Source organism: Megalops cyprinoides, chromosome 5 (genome assembly GCF_013368585.1).
Source record: "Megalops cyprinoides isolate fMegCyp1 chromosome 5, fMegCyp1.pri, whole genome shotgun sequence".
Lineage (NCBI taxonomy): Eukaryota > Metazoa > Chordata > Actinopteri > Elopiformes > Megalopidae > Megalops > Megalops cyprinoides.
In genome coordinates, this window is record NC_050587.1 from 11,348,235 (window position 1) to 11,361,183 (window position 12,949).

The 12,949-nt window shown below is 44.9% G+C and overlaps 1 protein-coding gene across 5 annotated transcripts in view; it reads right to left on the minus strand.

Moving 5' to 3' along the window:
- ptpn13 (protein tyrosine phosphatase non-receptor type 13) overlaps nt 1-12,949 on the minus strand; it is a 68,031-nt gene that overhangs the window by 36,445 nt on the left and 18,637 nt on the right. For 4 of the 5 annotated variants that reach the window (XM_036528275.1, XM_036528274.1, XM_036528272.1 and 1 more), the window contains exons 3-7: nt 11,160-11,329; nt 9,610-9,675; nt 7,200-7,385; nt 6,025-6,118; nt 1,800-2,357 (exon numbers count right to left, since the gene is read on the minus strand). In XM_036528275.1, coding sequence (XP_036384168.1) covers nt 1,800-2,357; nt 6,025-6,118; nt 7,200-7,385; nt 9,610-9,675; nt 11,160-11,329 — 1,074 coding nt within the window. The remainder of the gene's footprint in view (nt 1-1,799; nt 2,358-6,024; nt 6,119-7,199; nt 7,386-9,609; nt 9,676-11,159; nt 11,330-12,949) is intronic. The other variant, XM_036528273.1, reaches the window with a different exon arrangement.

Below are 12,949 nucleotides of genomic sequence, written 5' to 3' on the forward strand. Positions count from 1 at the left end.
ATTGTACATACTTTGCCAGCTAAAAAGTAACTCCATTAACTAAGTGAACATGCAAGACTGGACCACATTAAATGTAGAGCAAAGTGTTCTCTCTGGGAAGACAGATGAGCCACTATATGTATTGGTAGTCCCTGTGCTCCCCCCCCCCAACACACACACACACACACACACCCCTCCCACCACCTCTGCACACGTTTGCACACGGCCACCAGAGCGCTTCCGCGGGCCTGCCCAAAGCCACATGACCCAACGCCAAGCACCGGAAAGTCCAATAATGTTTGGAATTCCCTCATCCGCTACACATGACTCCAATTACAGACCTCAGGGCCGGTAGGAAACTTGTGCTGATTGAAGCACCTTGGCCGAAGGGGCTGGGGCTGGGGCTGGGGCTGGGGCTGGGGGGGGGGGGTCATGGCTGAAACGAGCAAGAGCTTACGCTCCACGTAAATCGAGGTAACCTGAGAGCTTTACCTTTACCAGGGCCGCTCCATCATTTCAGGGAAAGAGTGCTGTACAAAGCATGGAGCGGCCGCAAGCCACCTCACCTACAGCTGCATACGAATGGCCTGGCATCACTCGCCTCCGTGTACAATAAAACGGTGATGAACACTGAAAACAGTACTTTGATTTATACAATATGTTTATAAACTCTTTGTGTCGGTTCAAATGTCACAGTTTTTTTTTTTAACCAAGGACCAGCCATAATATAATTTTATGATCTCACTCAGCCATTTTCCACTGCTGCCTTACAGACAAGGGATTTCACTGATTCATATAGCCATTTCCTTCTTCTGATTCTCACTGCTGTGTTTTCCACAAGAGTCGTCCTCTCACCCCCATATTGGATAAAATCATTTGGTTCAGAATAAGAATAATCAGCGAACGTTGGGGTGGAAGCGATGGAGAAGCCGCGTGGTCAATGAGAAGAATGCCTCTGGTTCGCGGCTCAGCTAGCGTTAAAAATAGCTGCCAAGAGCTTGCAGTTCTGAGGAACATTTAGCTTTGAGGAGGCCGGATAGGAAGGCCTGAGGTTTATTATATGAAGCGATTCATTCCCTGGTCCGTGAAGCCTCCAGATGGCGAGCAGACACACGCAAATTAGGGAAGGATGTAAACATTAATGCGCCACGTGTGACCACCGGTGCGCACTGCGATTTCGCAGAATTCGGGGAGCGTTCCCTGTAACTTTCACCACGGACCCCCGAGCTCGAAGAGTTAAAAATGGTAGAATTATACAGCTCCCTTAATGAGAACCAGGCATCTGGAATACACTGTCACTCTGACTCCTAAGCCCTGGCAAACTGTTCCACGAAACCACTCAAAAACACCCTCTCAGTAACAGACCAGCCCTCTGAAGCCTGAGGCTACACTTGGCTCTACTCTATCAACCAGCTTGGTGTTGAAAGTGAACCTCCTGGATTCTCATCTTCCATGAAGTCATTCACCCATCAAAATGCCACTTGGTAAATTCTCTTGCGTGTCTGGAATCCTACACCAGAAACTGGTAGCGCTGCCCTTCAACAAGTCTTTGATCAAATTTATACTTGGAAAAATTTGGGTCAAAAAAAAAAAAACACAGCATGTTGTGTTGTCTGCGCTAGGTCAGAGCCCTGGCAAGCTGACCTCAGACAAGCCAATAAAAGCTGCATTACTCAACACTATGATCAGATTGAAATAAACTCAGAACGCCTGTGAGCGAAAAGCTGAAACACTGGAGCAGAACGAAGCTCCAAGACAGAATTAAAGGGGGATCATTATGCTGGTTTATGCTGGACAGCCAGCCCTGTGGCTGCACTCACCGTCTGCGTCCATGGCCTGTCTGATCACGTTCAGCTTCCGCTGCCTCTCCCTGATCCTGTCGTAGGCGCTGTTGATGGCCGAACTGACGGACAGAGCCGAGAGGTGGTGGGCCTTCCTGGGCTCTATCCCGAAATCCGAGTACCGGGACTCCCGGGCCCTGGAGGCGGACTTGTGCCGGCCCGCCGACCTCTGGCTGAGGGCGCTGCTGCCCCTGCGCGCCTCCTCCAGCGCCCCGAAACGGAGCGCCTCCGGGTCCAGGCATGCCAGGTCCACGGAGGAGGCCCAGTTTTTGCGCTGGTGGGCCGCGCTGCTGCGGTAGGCGGGGGGCCTCCTGTCTGGCTCTGCCGGCCGGCCGCGCTGTGGGTGGTACGTCTCGGCCGACTCCTCCGAGCCCGGGTGGTACTCGGAGGCCGGGTACGCCAGGGGGGGCTCCTCCCCCCGCAGGAGGTCTTGGATGGGAAGGGAGCCCATTGATCGGCTGAGGCCTCGGTTCAGCTGGGCTTGCTCCTGGGTCCGGGCCCGGTACCGCTCCAGAACCCGGGGGGCGGCGCTTCTCCCTTTGCAACAAAGCAAAAAAAAAAAAAAAACACGAAGTTATGGACCATAAACAAAATGAGCATTGCTATGTGAAAACAAAGTAACAAACTAGCGTGCTGCCTACACAGTCTAATTACTTTACATTGAAGAATGTCTCACAAGCCTATGGAGTAACCTCAGTACAAGAAATTCCTGGAGAAGTGCTATTTCAAACCACTACGACAAGCGGCTGACAATGCACTCACTTCAACCTCTTTGAATTGCAAACAAATTCAAAGTAACTAATTCTGAATGCCGTTTGATGCAATCATGTTTGCCAGGAAAGGAACTATAATGGTTTTAATTGGCTGCGGGAGTCCAAGAACAATGAGACCCTTATTGTGGTTAAGTAATTCTCAGAACCTACGTTTAGTTCTGCCACTGCTTTAGAATGAAATGGTTATTAGATACAGCAATTACATTGCTGTCACTCACAAGGACTGGGCCCTGCAGATTCAAGATAATGTGACCGAAACCTGACTTGCTGAAGAGAATCTATAGTAAATATTTTATAGCAATTCTGAGACCAAACTAAACAGCAGCGAGTTCAATCACTCAGAATGAAAAGCATGGTAAATTCATTACCATCGACGACCCAGACGGTTACCTAACGTCTCGCGATCTTGGTAGTGCACCAGAGCTTCATGCCAGATACTTTGTAAGTATATCAGGAATATATGAATTGGCTGGAATTAAAGCAAAACTTATCCACCGCTAATCGTTAATAAACAAACGTGGTGCTATTTCAGTGTTTGATGTTTCAGAACGGCAACAAATTAACCACTAGCCATGCTAAGTATATTTTTTGTGGGAAGAACAAGAGTTTTAATTTGATCCAATTCAAACAGCAGTCTATGCTATGCATTCTGGCAAGCTGGTATTAAAAGTCTTAGATTCAGTGCATGTTTTGTCATCTGAAACTGAAAATGTAAAAAGTTTGATTAAGTGCTTTCATTCCCAATTAAAAAAAAATCTTCTTTGGCCTTTATCAACATTACAATAATGAGTTGCGTGTTGTTCTTGCGTTAACTGCAAAGATACAAAGTCCAGAGACAGTGTGGTGTGTTTTTGTAAGGCCATCGCTCATATGACATCTTGCTGGGCAGCTTGTCTGCGTCTGGACTGCACGGTATGGCAGCTTCGTCGTCCCTCCTGCGTCTTGGGACTGACTTCCAGACTATCTGACCAGACTCTGGACAGGTTTTTCCCTCATCCTTCCAGCAAGCAAAGGGCTTCGAGCAGCCAGCTCTGGGCCCTAAAACGCTGCATGTGGTTCTTTCATCAACTTAACATACGCTCCCTCTCTGGCAAATGGAATCTACTATAACGAGTGACATCAAAGACGAGGGATTCTTAAGAGCCATGGAGAGGCACGATAGGTTACGAATGATACAATAAAAAGGCGAAACGAAAAAGCTGTACAGTTCACTCGTCTGTCCTGCTGTGGTTCGGGACACGTCTTAGCAGCAACGCAGCGTCGGAAAAGCGTATGAAATTTTATATGATGACGCTGGGAGGCAGAGAGGTTCCCAACTCTGAGACACAAAAATAACTCGATAAATGATTCAAGCCCTTGGCGTGCGAACGCCCTCCGGCTTGTCCTGGCCCCGGACTCGCACGCGGAGAGCGCGGCACCAAAATAAACAACGGCCGAACGCACCGACTCAAGAACGCATCGCTAATCGATACCATGCGCGGGTTACATAACCGGAGAGCGATGACTGTATTCTCGGCGGTCTTGGGAGTGCTGGAGCGCTGCTTTTCGGGGGGATCCAAACCGCTGGGAAGATGTGGTCATATGTTCCTGAATTAAACTCCATCCCGGGTTTGTGGTGCCGAGCACCGGATTCATTCAGCGCTGAGAGAGAGATCTGCAGCGGAAAAGCAGCTGCGTTGCCATGCCAGGTCTCATTTTACTCCTACACACTTTACTGTGGGGCATCTACGGTTGTTTTATTAAAACAATTACCAGCGCTTAAGCTTATTAGCTCACACACATAACTCAATAAAAGAGCCCGAAATACATTTTAAACGTACACTAATTCAAAGGGTCTTACAAGGCTGAATTGTAAATGCTTAGCATTATATTCAACCACTTTCCCTGGATTTTATTGTACTGTAGACACAACTTTAAAATGAGAGGGCACATAAAACGTCACCTAATCCAAAATGGAAACCCACAGAATGTTCTGGAAATGTATTTCTGATAGATACTGTGGGTGTTCAGTCACGCCCCCACCAGCACCTCTGAGACGTGGCCCTGGTCCAAGGACTCTAGCAGTCGTCATATGAATAAAACAAGCTGAGAAATAGGCTGCCTGCTTATTTTATGTGAAGTGTCTAAACATGCCCGCACCGGGCGTCTCGATGCAAAAAAAAAAAAAAAAAAAAAAAAAAAAAAAACAGTCCCTGCGATTTGCCTGGATTCCCACCCCGACCCGATTTCTCCAGAGTGCTGACGAAGGCCCTGCTGGCACGGTGCCGCGGGACCTGTCAGGACCGCGGCCCTGTCCGTTTGCACTCTGAATCATTTCCTCTCCGTGCCAGCGCTGCTGATATGACTCAGTTCCACCTCATCACATCTCCACAATCTCCAGCTCTGCCCGAGTGGCATCAGCCAGGGCATCACCTGACAGAACGGACACCCAAGCTCATTTATTAATAGGAAAAAGGTCTTAAAATGGAGGGCTGTTTGGAAAAAAAAGCTATCCAGTACAGAGCTTTCTTAAACAAACTCGGAGTCATAATCTCTCAAGCTGTAATAGTACAATACCCATGTTAAAAGTTGAGACACCTTACAAACACATAGGCAAAGCGGTATCACATTGTTTCTCATAGGCGCTGGTCTGTTATTAGCTAACTCTATATGCATTGAATACACAGTAGCTGTGCATTTTCATAAATACTGTGTAGTGATTGACATACTCTTAAGGTATTATGTTTTATGTGACTGAAGATGAAATTGTGGTTGAGCGTACCATGTGAAAATGCCAGACTTCAGCAGTAAGTTGAGATACATTAACAGTTAGCAATTAAACATGCCTAAAATGCTATTTAATGGAGTTAAATCTTTAAATGCATGAATAAGCATGGATAAAATATCCATCTTCTGACATCAATATTCTCCTGACAGTCAATACCACTGGATAATATTTGAACCTAAAATTCACACCCTGCTTAACATCACAATTGTTCTGTATGTCATTAAGTAGGTTACACTTTATTTTTTGAGCTTTGTGCATTGTGCAATACCAATGCAATGATGTTATTCCAAAGTAATAAAACTTCAAAAGAAACAAACAGAAAATAACACTTTTGTGGTTTGGAACCTTTTAAAAGCTATTTTGCGGAATCACAGGCTTTTTAATGTTCTTACATTAAGCACAAAGGCTTGCAGTCGCTATCCGACACCCTGAGCCCTGGAGAGTGTCACGTGTGAAAGTGCACAGGAGGTTGGTGGAGGGGGTTGGCCTCTGAGATTAATCAGTTCCCTCAGTCAGCTGTTAAATGGCATGCTCTCTTTGTTTCCACTGATTGCCGCAGTCACGAGCGCGACGCGCACTTCCCCTCATGCAGGGCATGAGTGTGTGTGTGTGTGTGTGTGTGCGCGCGCGTGTGTGTGCGCGTGCGTGCATGTGATCGGGTTACCTGTCGGCAGGCCTTTGCCCCGCAGCCGTTCCCGGATCTCCTTGCTCCGCTCCGGCAGGGACTCCCTCTCGCTTTTCGACAGCAGTCCGTCCAGCTGCAGGGGTGGGGGCAGACACAGAAGACGGACGGCTCGCGTCAGAGCAGGGGGTGCACCCCCTCGCACTTCCTCAGGGGGAAAGATCTGGCACGCGTACCGTGTCATCTGCGCTCACGAGACCCGGCGTTCCATCGAGACATTCCTCATTTACTGTGCGCTCTAAAAACGGGGCGGCGGGCTTAGGCTGCCATCAGATAAAAGAGCTATCAGTCTGCTTCCCAGCCCTGGTATCACTTAAACAAACTCTTCCGTAGGGTAGCATGACAGGGAGACAGAGTACTGGCCTAAACAGACGATGGGGGCAACGCTGACCTCATTTTTTTAGTTCTGACAAACACCAGATAGGGCTTTCGGGCCAAGTTACTGCCATATCGAACAAATACATTTTTATAATACACAGCTGTTCAAAATACTTTAGGTCACTGTAAGAGCTGGTTGTCTTGAAACAGAGGGTGATTGCACACAACCCTGGCTGTCTTGTGCCCACTGACCTTTTGACCTCTTCCTGTACTTACTTAATGAGACACGTGCTGACAATGTTGTTCAACAAGGAAGCGTAGCGCTCACTTTTGAGTACACGGAGCGGTATGTTTCCCTGTGACAAACTGGTCCAGCATGGCTATGAGAAAAGGAATGTAGAGGAACTTTGTACACCACCTCACACCTATCTTGCATGCAAGCACACACAAACACACACCCGCATATCACTGGCACTGAACAGGCAGCACTGTTTTCATATCCAGCCAGACCCAGTCAAGTTCCGTCAGGGTGGGGGTGTCAGAAAGGGTAACCCAATTCCACAAACACACCCTATCCTTCCAGATTCATGCATTTTTCTTGGTTTCTTTTGGAATGCAACCCCCATACATATTTAACTGACACAACCGGCACAAAGAAGGTTTCTCCTGGTGTCCTCGATAAAGGTGTGTCTATAATCATCACCTTTTTCAGGAGTTCAAATGAGAAGCACAAGCATTATGCTTCTAGATGTATTCCGGACCCCGGCCTACAAGGAAATGCTATTACGGGGATCTGCGCTGAAGCCTGTGTCTGTAGTGGGTGAGCCCTGTGGCCGTACCTGGGAGAGGCTGCCCAGCACCAGTCTGACCAGCTTGCGGACGTAGGCGAAGGCGGGCTCGCAGCTGGAGCTGCGGATGTGCGCGCTGCAGGCGTCCAGCACAGTGCGCACCGACATGCGGGTGTGCGTCCTGTCATCGCACATGCTCAGGAGCATGCTGTTCAGGTGCTCCCCGAGCTTCATGGGCTGAGAGGAGAGGAGAGGAGAGGAGAGGAGAGGGGGAGAGAGAGAGAGAGAGAGAGAGAGAGAGAGAGAGAGAGAGAGAGAGAGAGAGAGAGAGAGAAAGAGATGGGTCCATATCAGATACAAATGCAAGTAATGCCAGGTTTCAGAAAAGCTTTGTAACAGATACACACACAAGTGACCACAGGTTTCATTACATTACATTATTGGCATTTGGCAGCTGCTCTTATCCAGAGGTTACCATTTTTTTTTACATGTTACCCATTTATACAGCTGCATATTTACTGAGGCAATTCTGAGTGAAGTAGCTTGCCCAAGGGCACGATAGCAGGACCCCAGCAGGGAACTGAACCGGCAACCTTTCGGTTACGAGTCCTGCTCCTTACCACTACGCTACACTGGTAGCATTATAGGAATCAAGGAGGAAGGCAACCAAATAAATGGTTTCTCAGAGCCAGGTTGAAGTTCTGAAAGTGTCACATGCGCTGTGAACAATCCCAAAACTTAATCCAGTTTGCAGAAACCCACCACAATGGCAATAAACACAGCAGTTCTGAATTTAGAGTACTTAAGGGACATGCTAGCTAAGTACTGGTGGGCTTTGGACCCACCTCAGTCCTATAATACTTCTTATAACTGCATTGCATATGAAAGACACAGTAGTGCTGCCAACCTGGTCGTTTTGTTTCCAGGTCTAGATTTTTACTGCACACTAGTAACATTTACAGACAGAAGTCAAGATATTTTATTTTTCAAGTGATCCAAAATCTAACATGCCTTTTACTGTTTATCACACCAGTGTCTAAAAAGGAAGGAACATACAAAACATTAGATCAGTTCCTCTCTGGGTAACCTTCAACTGAATCCCTAGAGAATTCTGAACTTCTGGAGGGAAATTTGGTGACTTTTTGCTCTAAGGAGCTGGAAACAATGGACCATGAAATTGTACATCAACGTAAAACTGCTCAACTGCCATTTGAAATGTGAGCTCTGTGACAAATGGAAGGAAAAAATACTGCAGAGGTCTAAGTAAATGGAAAAAGGACAACCACAAATCTGCTCTCAAAGCAATCACATTACTGGCAAGTTAATTTTTACAGATGTTCTTCCAATGTAATGTCATAACTTTAAGGAGCACGAAAGCTGGTTTAATATACATCATCATCTGTAGCTAGCTAGCTATCCAAAATGTGTAAACTTGCTGCTAGAAACGCGTAACATTCAAATCCATTTACTATCCCCTCAGGCTAGAAATCTGTCAGTATCGGGGCACAATGATATTCAAATCCACTATAAATCCAACTAAACAAACTTGCTAGATAGCAAACATTAGGTAAAATGCTTGTGAATGTATTTGCTACATACTGTATATAGCAAAGAAGTGGTTAGCAATTCTTTAAAACTCTCAACTACAGGTATAATTCTCCATTATTTGCAGTTGGACTGTTACTTATGGGGCCTTTCCTTGGAATAATCAAAAACATTTAAATTTTTATTTTATTAGGTTTATATTGTATAATTGAGGCAAAATGGAAAGTTAACATTAAATTCCATGTCCAGATCTCTATGGTAATTTGTCTGTTGTGGGAGCCAGTGTTAAAATAACAGTACTGTTTTAAATTCAAAACCTGCGTTCATGTGTAGCTGGGTAGTTATTTAATAGATAAAACATGCTATTGTGGAGAGGTGGGCAGGGACTACACAACAATGGCAAACCTACTTACTTTCCCATTGTAGCTCATGAAGGGTTGATAGTAACTTTACATTTATATTCATGTATGGTGACAGAACATTTTTTCTCTTTGGGCCCTCTCCAATTTATTGAATGCTATCTATTTGGTTCTGTTTATTTTTACTGGTGTCAGGTCTGTCCTGAGGGCTAAAATTATTATGATAGTTTTGACAGGTATGACATGGGGAGTCAATTTTAACTTCACAAAAATGTGTCCAATCATCTCTTTACACATGTGTGATTAAGAAAAACTACCAGGCTCTGCTAAATTGATAAAATGTTACCACAAAGGGTATTAATCAACATGCATATCTACTACTCCCAAATGAATAAATGAGATTAATCTCAGCAGAAAGGTTAATATGAATATAATCTGGATCAGAGTTTAGACTTTCCTCTAGTTCAGATAAACTAACAACAGGTTTGAGACATATGGTTACGTGTAACCTAATGACTTTGGTTTAATCAAAACAAGATTGTGTGCTGGGGCATTACCTGACTTTGAGGAATCTCATAGTCTGCTCCCCAAAACAGAGTCATCCCCAGAGAGTACATGTGCATCTGTAAAAAAAAAAAAAGAAACATTGTCAGAATAAGGCAGCACATATTACTAACAAAGAATCATTGTGCTGTGGAAAATCACTAGGAGTGTAAAAAAACTGCCGCATTTCGAATTAGCCACACATGAAAGCATGAAGGTGACAAGGGCGCGCGGACGATGGCGGTGAAGGAATTATTGTTCTGGCAACAAACACGAAAACAGACATTCAATCTCATTAAAAACAGCCAAGTTTCTCCCAATCTGTGTTTTTCTGTGATAACAGAAGTGGAGAAAGTCTGAGTAATACACTGACACTGTGACCCTTTGTTCTTTTCTAAACGCAGCTAAAAGTGGCTTATCTGCTGAAGTACACATCATTCTGAAATTGTTCGGAGAAGCCCACATCCAAGTTCAATCGCTACTTGACCACACGTGCTTCGGGCTGCGTGGGCCGGCAGCTGCATCCACAAGCTCTCCATTTTGTTCTTGGTACAGTGCTGCAGCCTCGACAGCACAAGATTTCCCAAGAGCTCCGAGTGCCCTGGGGAAGATCTGGAGGCTGCTAAAGGAGCTGTAGCTGTATTTTTTCCATCAAGACACACGCTACAGAAGACTAACAGTGCCATACGATGACAGCTACTGTGAACAGGTGCACCCTATTAATGTCCTTGTTGAAATGGAGACAAAAGTGTAAATAGTCAGGTTGGTTGACAAACAAACCCTACTGCCAGTGATTTTAAGTAGGTGATAAAAAGATGGGTTGAGGTATTAACCCCATTTATCTGTGCTTTCTTAGACTATTGTTTATTTCAAACCACCAAAACTGAAAGTCTCTTCCTTTCTGGCACAGGTGCTCGATAGGATTTTAGCACACATACTGCTAATTAGTGTTAATCTCTGAAATTACTGACATTAAAGAACAAGATTTGGACAGACTGTAATTATTTAATTCAAGTGTTTAGCACAACGCACAGGAAAAATGTTTTTCACAAATCCGTGTCAAGCTGAAATTGGTTCTGTGTGTTCTTTGTAGACTGTTAAACTTTCATGCCTCTACTGGTACGTTACAAGGGCATGAAATCATGTTAAAAAAAGATAACGGAATCATAATATTTTCTACAAACACATACAGCCAAAGCAGAGGCGCAGTGACTGGTTAATTCAGTGCATTTCTATCTGCTGAGGTACAGCATTCCTTGCCAAGGACAGTATTAAGCTGTTGGCTAACTCTTCGAAAGGCATACGTCACCCATGACTATTTATCATGGAGCGAAAATACAGTTACCAGAAGAGTAACGCCACGACAATAGACTTCCAACAGTGTTTAGACATTGCGTTTTCCAAGAATGACGAGCGGAGTAAATTTGCCAGCCGAACTCAAATTCCTCGGATGTACTGTACACATTAACCATCGCCCTCGGCAACTACCCCCCCAGGGGGGGAGGAGGAGGCTTATGCTGGCACAGAGGAGCGAGCCGGGGAAACGGGCGGATGACTGCGCTACCTTCTCAATGTCGGAGAGGGAGGACAGGGCCAGGCCCTCCAGGACCTCGGGTGCGGTGAAGGCTCTCAGATCCTGCTGAGTCATGTTCTCGTCGGTGAAGGAGATGTTTCCGGAGGGCATCAGCAGCAGGGACCAGGGGGAGATGATGAAGCCCAGGGCCGAGGGGTCTGCTGAGACAAAAATGCGGAAAACGTGGCAATGGAGTTGGCAGGGCAACATGGTGTCACATGCGTGAAATGTCCATTTGCAAATGCTCGTTTTCCAAAATCACAAGAGTCATTATACAGTAGCTGTTTTGCTACCATTAAGTGCAACAGCTAATGTATTAACACACTAATCTCTTCCTTATGTGTATACCTGCAGCTCTATTATCAATTTCCCTCCAAAATGCAGCATCCATCTATATAATATGAATACTTGGAATATTACTGAACGATTAATAAATAACAAAATAAAATCCTGACATTTAGCAGCAAAATGAAAGACAGAGAAGCTACTAAGATTACTGATTGTTCTGTGAACACACACAGCTTTGGTGTTAGAGTTCTACTTTGTACTACAGTTCTCCTTTATATACCCAACACATGTTGCTGGTTTCACGCCCTTGATGGCATGGTCATGTGTTAAAATTCCACAGAGCAACTTGGAAGTACCTGAAGGACTGCTGCACACCTACAAGCAGTGAGATGAGATGCCCACCTGGCTACCCCTATGCCCTGCTGAACACAGCCAATTTGTTCTTCTGTTGCAGGCTCTGGGTCATTGCTGGCATGTGACACGGTCGCTTTCGAATTCAGGTCATACAGCTCAGTCTGCACTAAAGAGGAGCACCCTGCCAAATGAGGCACTCGGGAATCATCCAATGTTATTTCACTGTTTATATAATGCTTTACTACAGAAATTCATCTCCATACTCCCAAAGTATGTTGTTCAGCCAATTTTCTAAAAAAAAAAAAAAAAAAACATTTTGTGGTATAACCAGGTGTTGAAAAGTGACTGCTACTAAATAAAATAATAAAGAATAATAAATCTGGAGAACACTCCTGCTACAGAAACAGAAATCATCACTACTATGCTGATGAGAATAACAGGCGCAGCAGACCAACATATATAATAAAGTCACTGCACGCCCTGGCTGCGCTCATAGGTGGGATATCCTTTGCCCACTGATAGTTTACAGCTGGGGTGTGCTAATGCCCCACCCCCCGCTGAATTCCTGGATCTGCCTCATTTCAGACCTTCACTCAACTTCAGCAAAACAGTTCGCTTCACAATCACATATTTCACTTCACCAAGGACAACATTTCAAAAGAAAGAAAGCAGCTGAAGTGAAAAAACAGTGGGGAAAAAGTTGACAATTTACATATGTAAATGGATGAATTTTAGGCCATTCATCCAATTATTCATCATTGTTCTGTCCTCATGGGGAAAAAAAGCATTGATCTGAAGCTAAATAGCTTTACTAAAGTTCTCATTTCAAATGAGACCATTAAAGATTTCTAATATTCATATGAATTACTATTAATCCATTTGGAAAGACGTCCCATTCAAGTTTTCAAAGGAAAGTAACCATAATTTATTCTCCTTTGTATAGCATTCCTTCCAAAGTCATTGTCTTCTTTTCTCTCTTCAAGCCTGGCCTCCAAGGCCAACCATTTCAACATAAAACCTGACATTCCAATGAACGATTTCTCTCTTCCATCAATAAACCAAGTGACATTTAGTGGTGACAGAATCTGAGAACTAAAATACAATGTGGGAGACTTTTGGGGCATTATAGATAATTCATG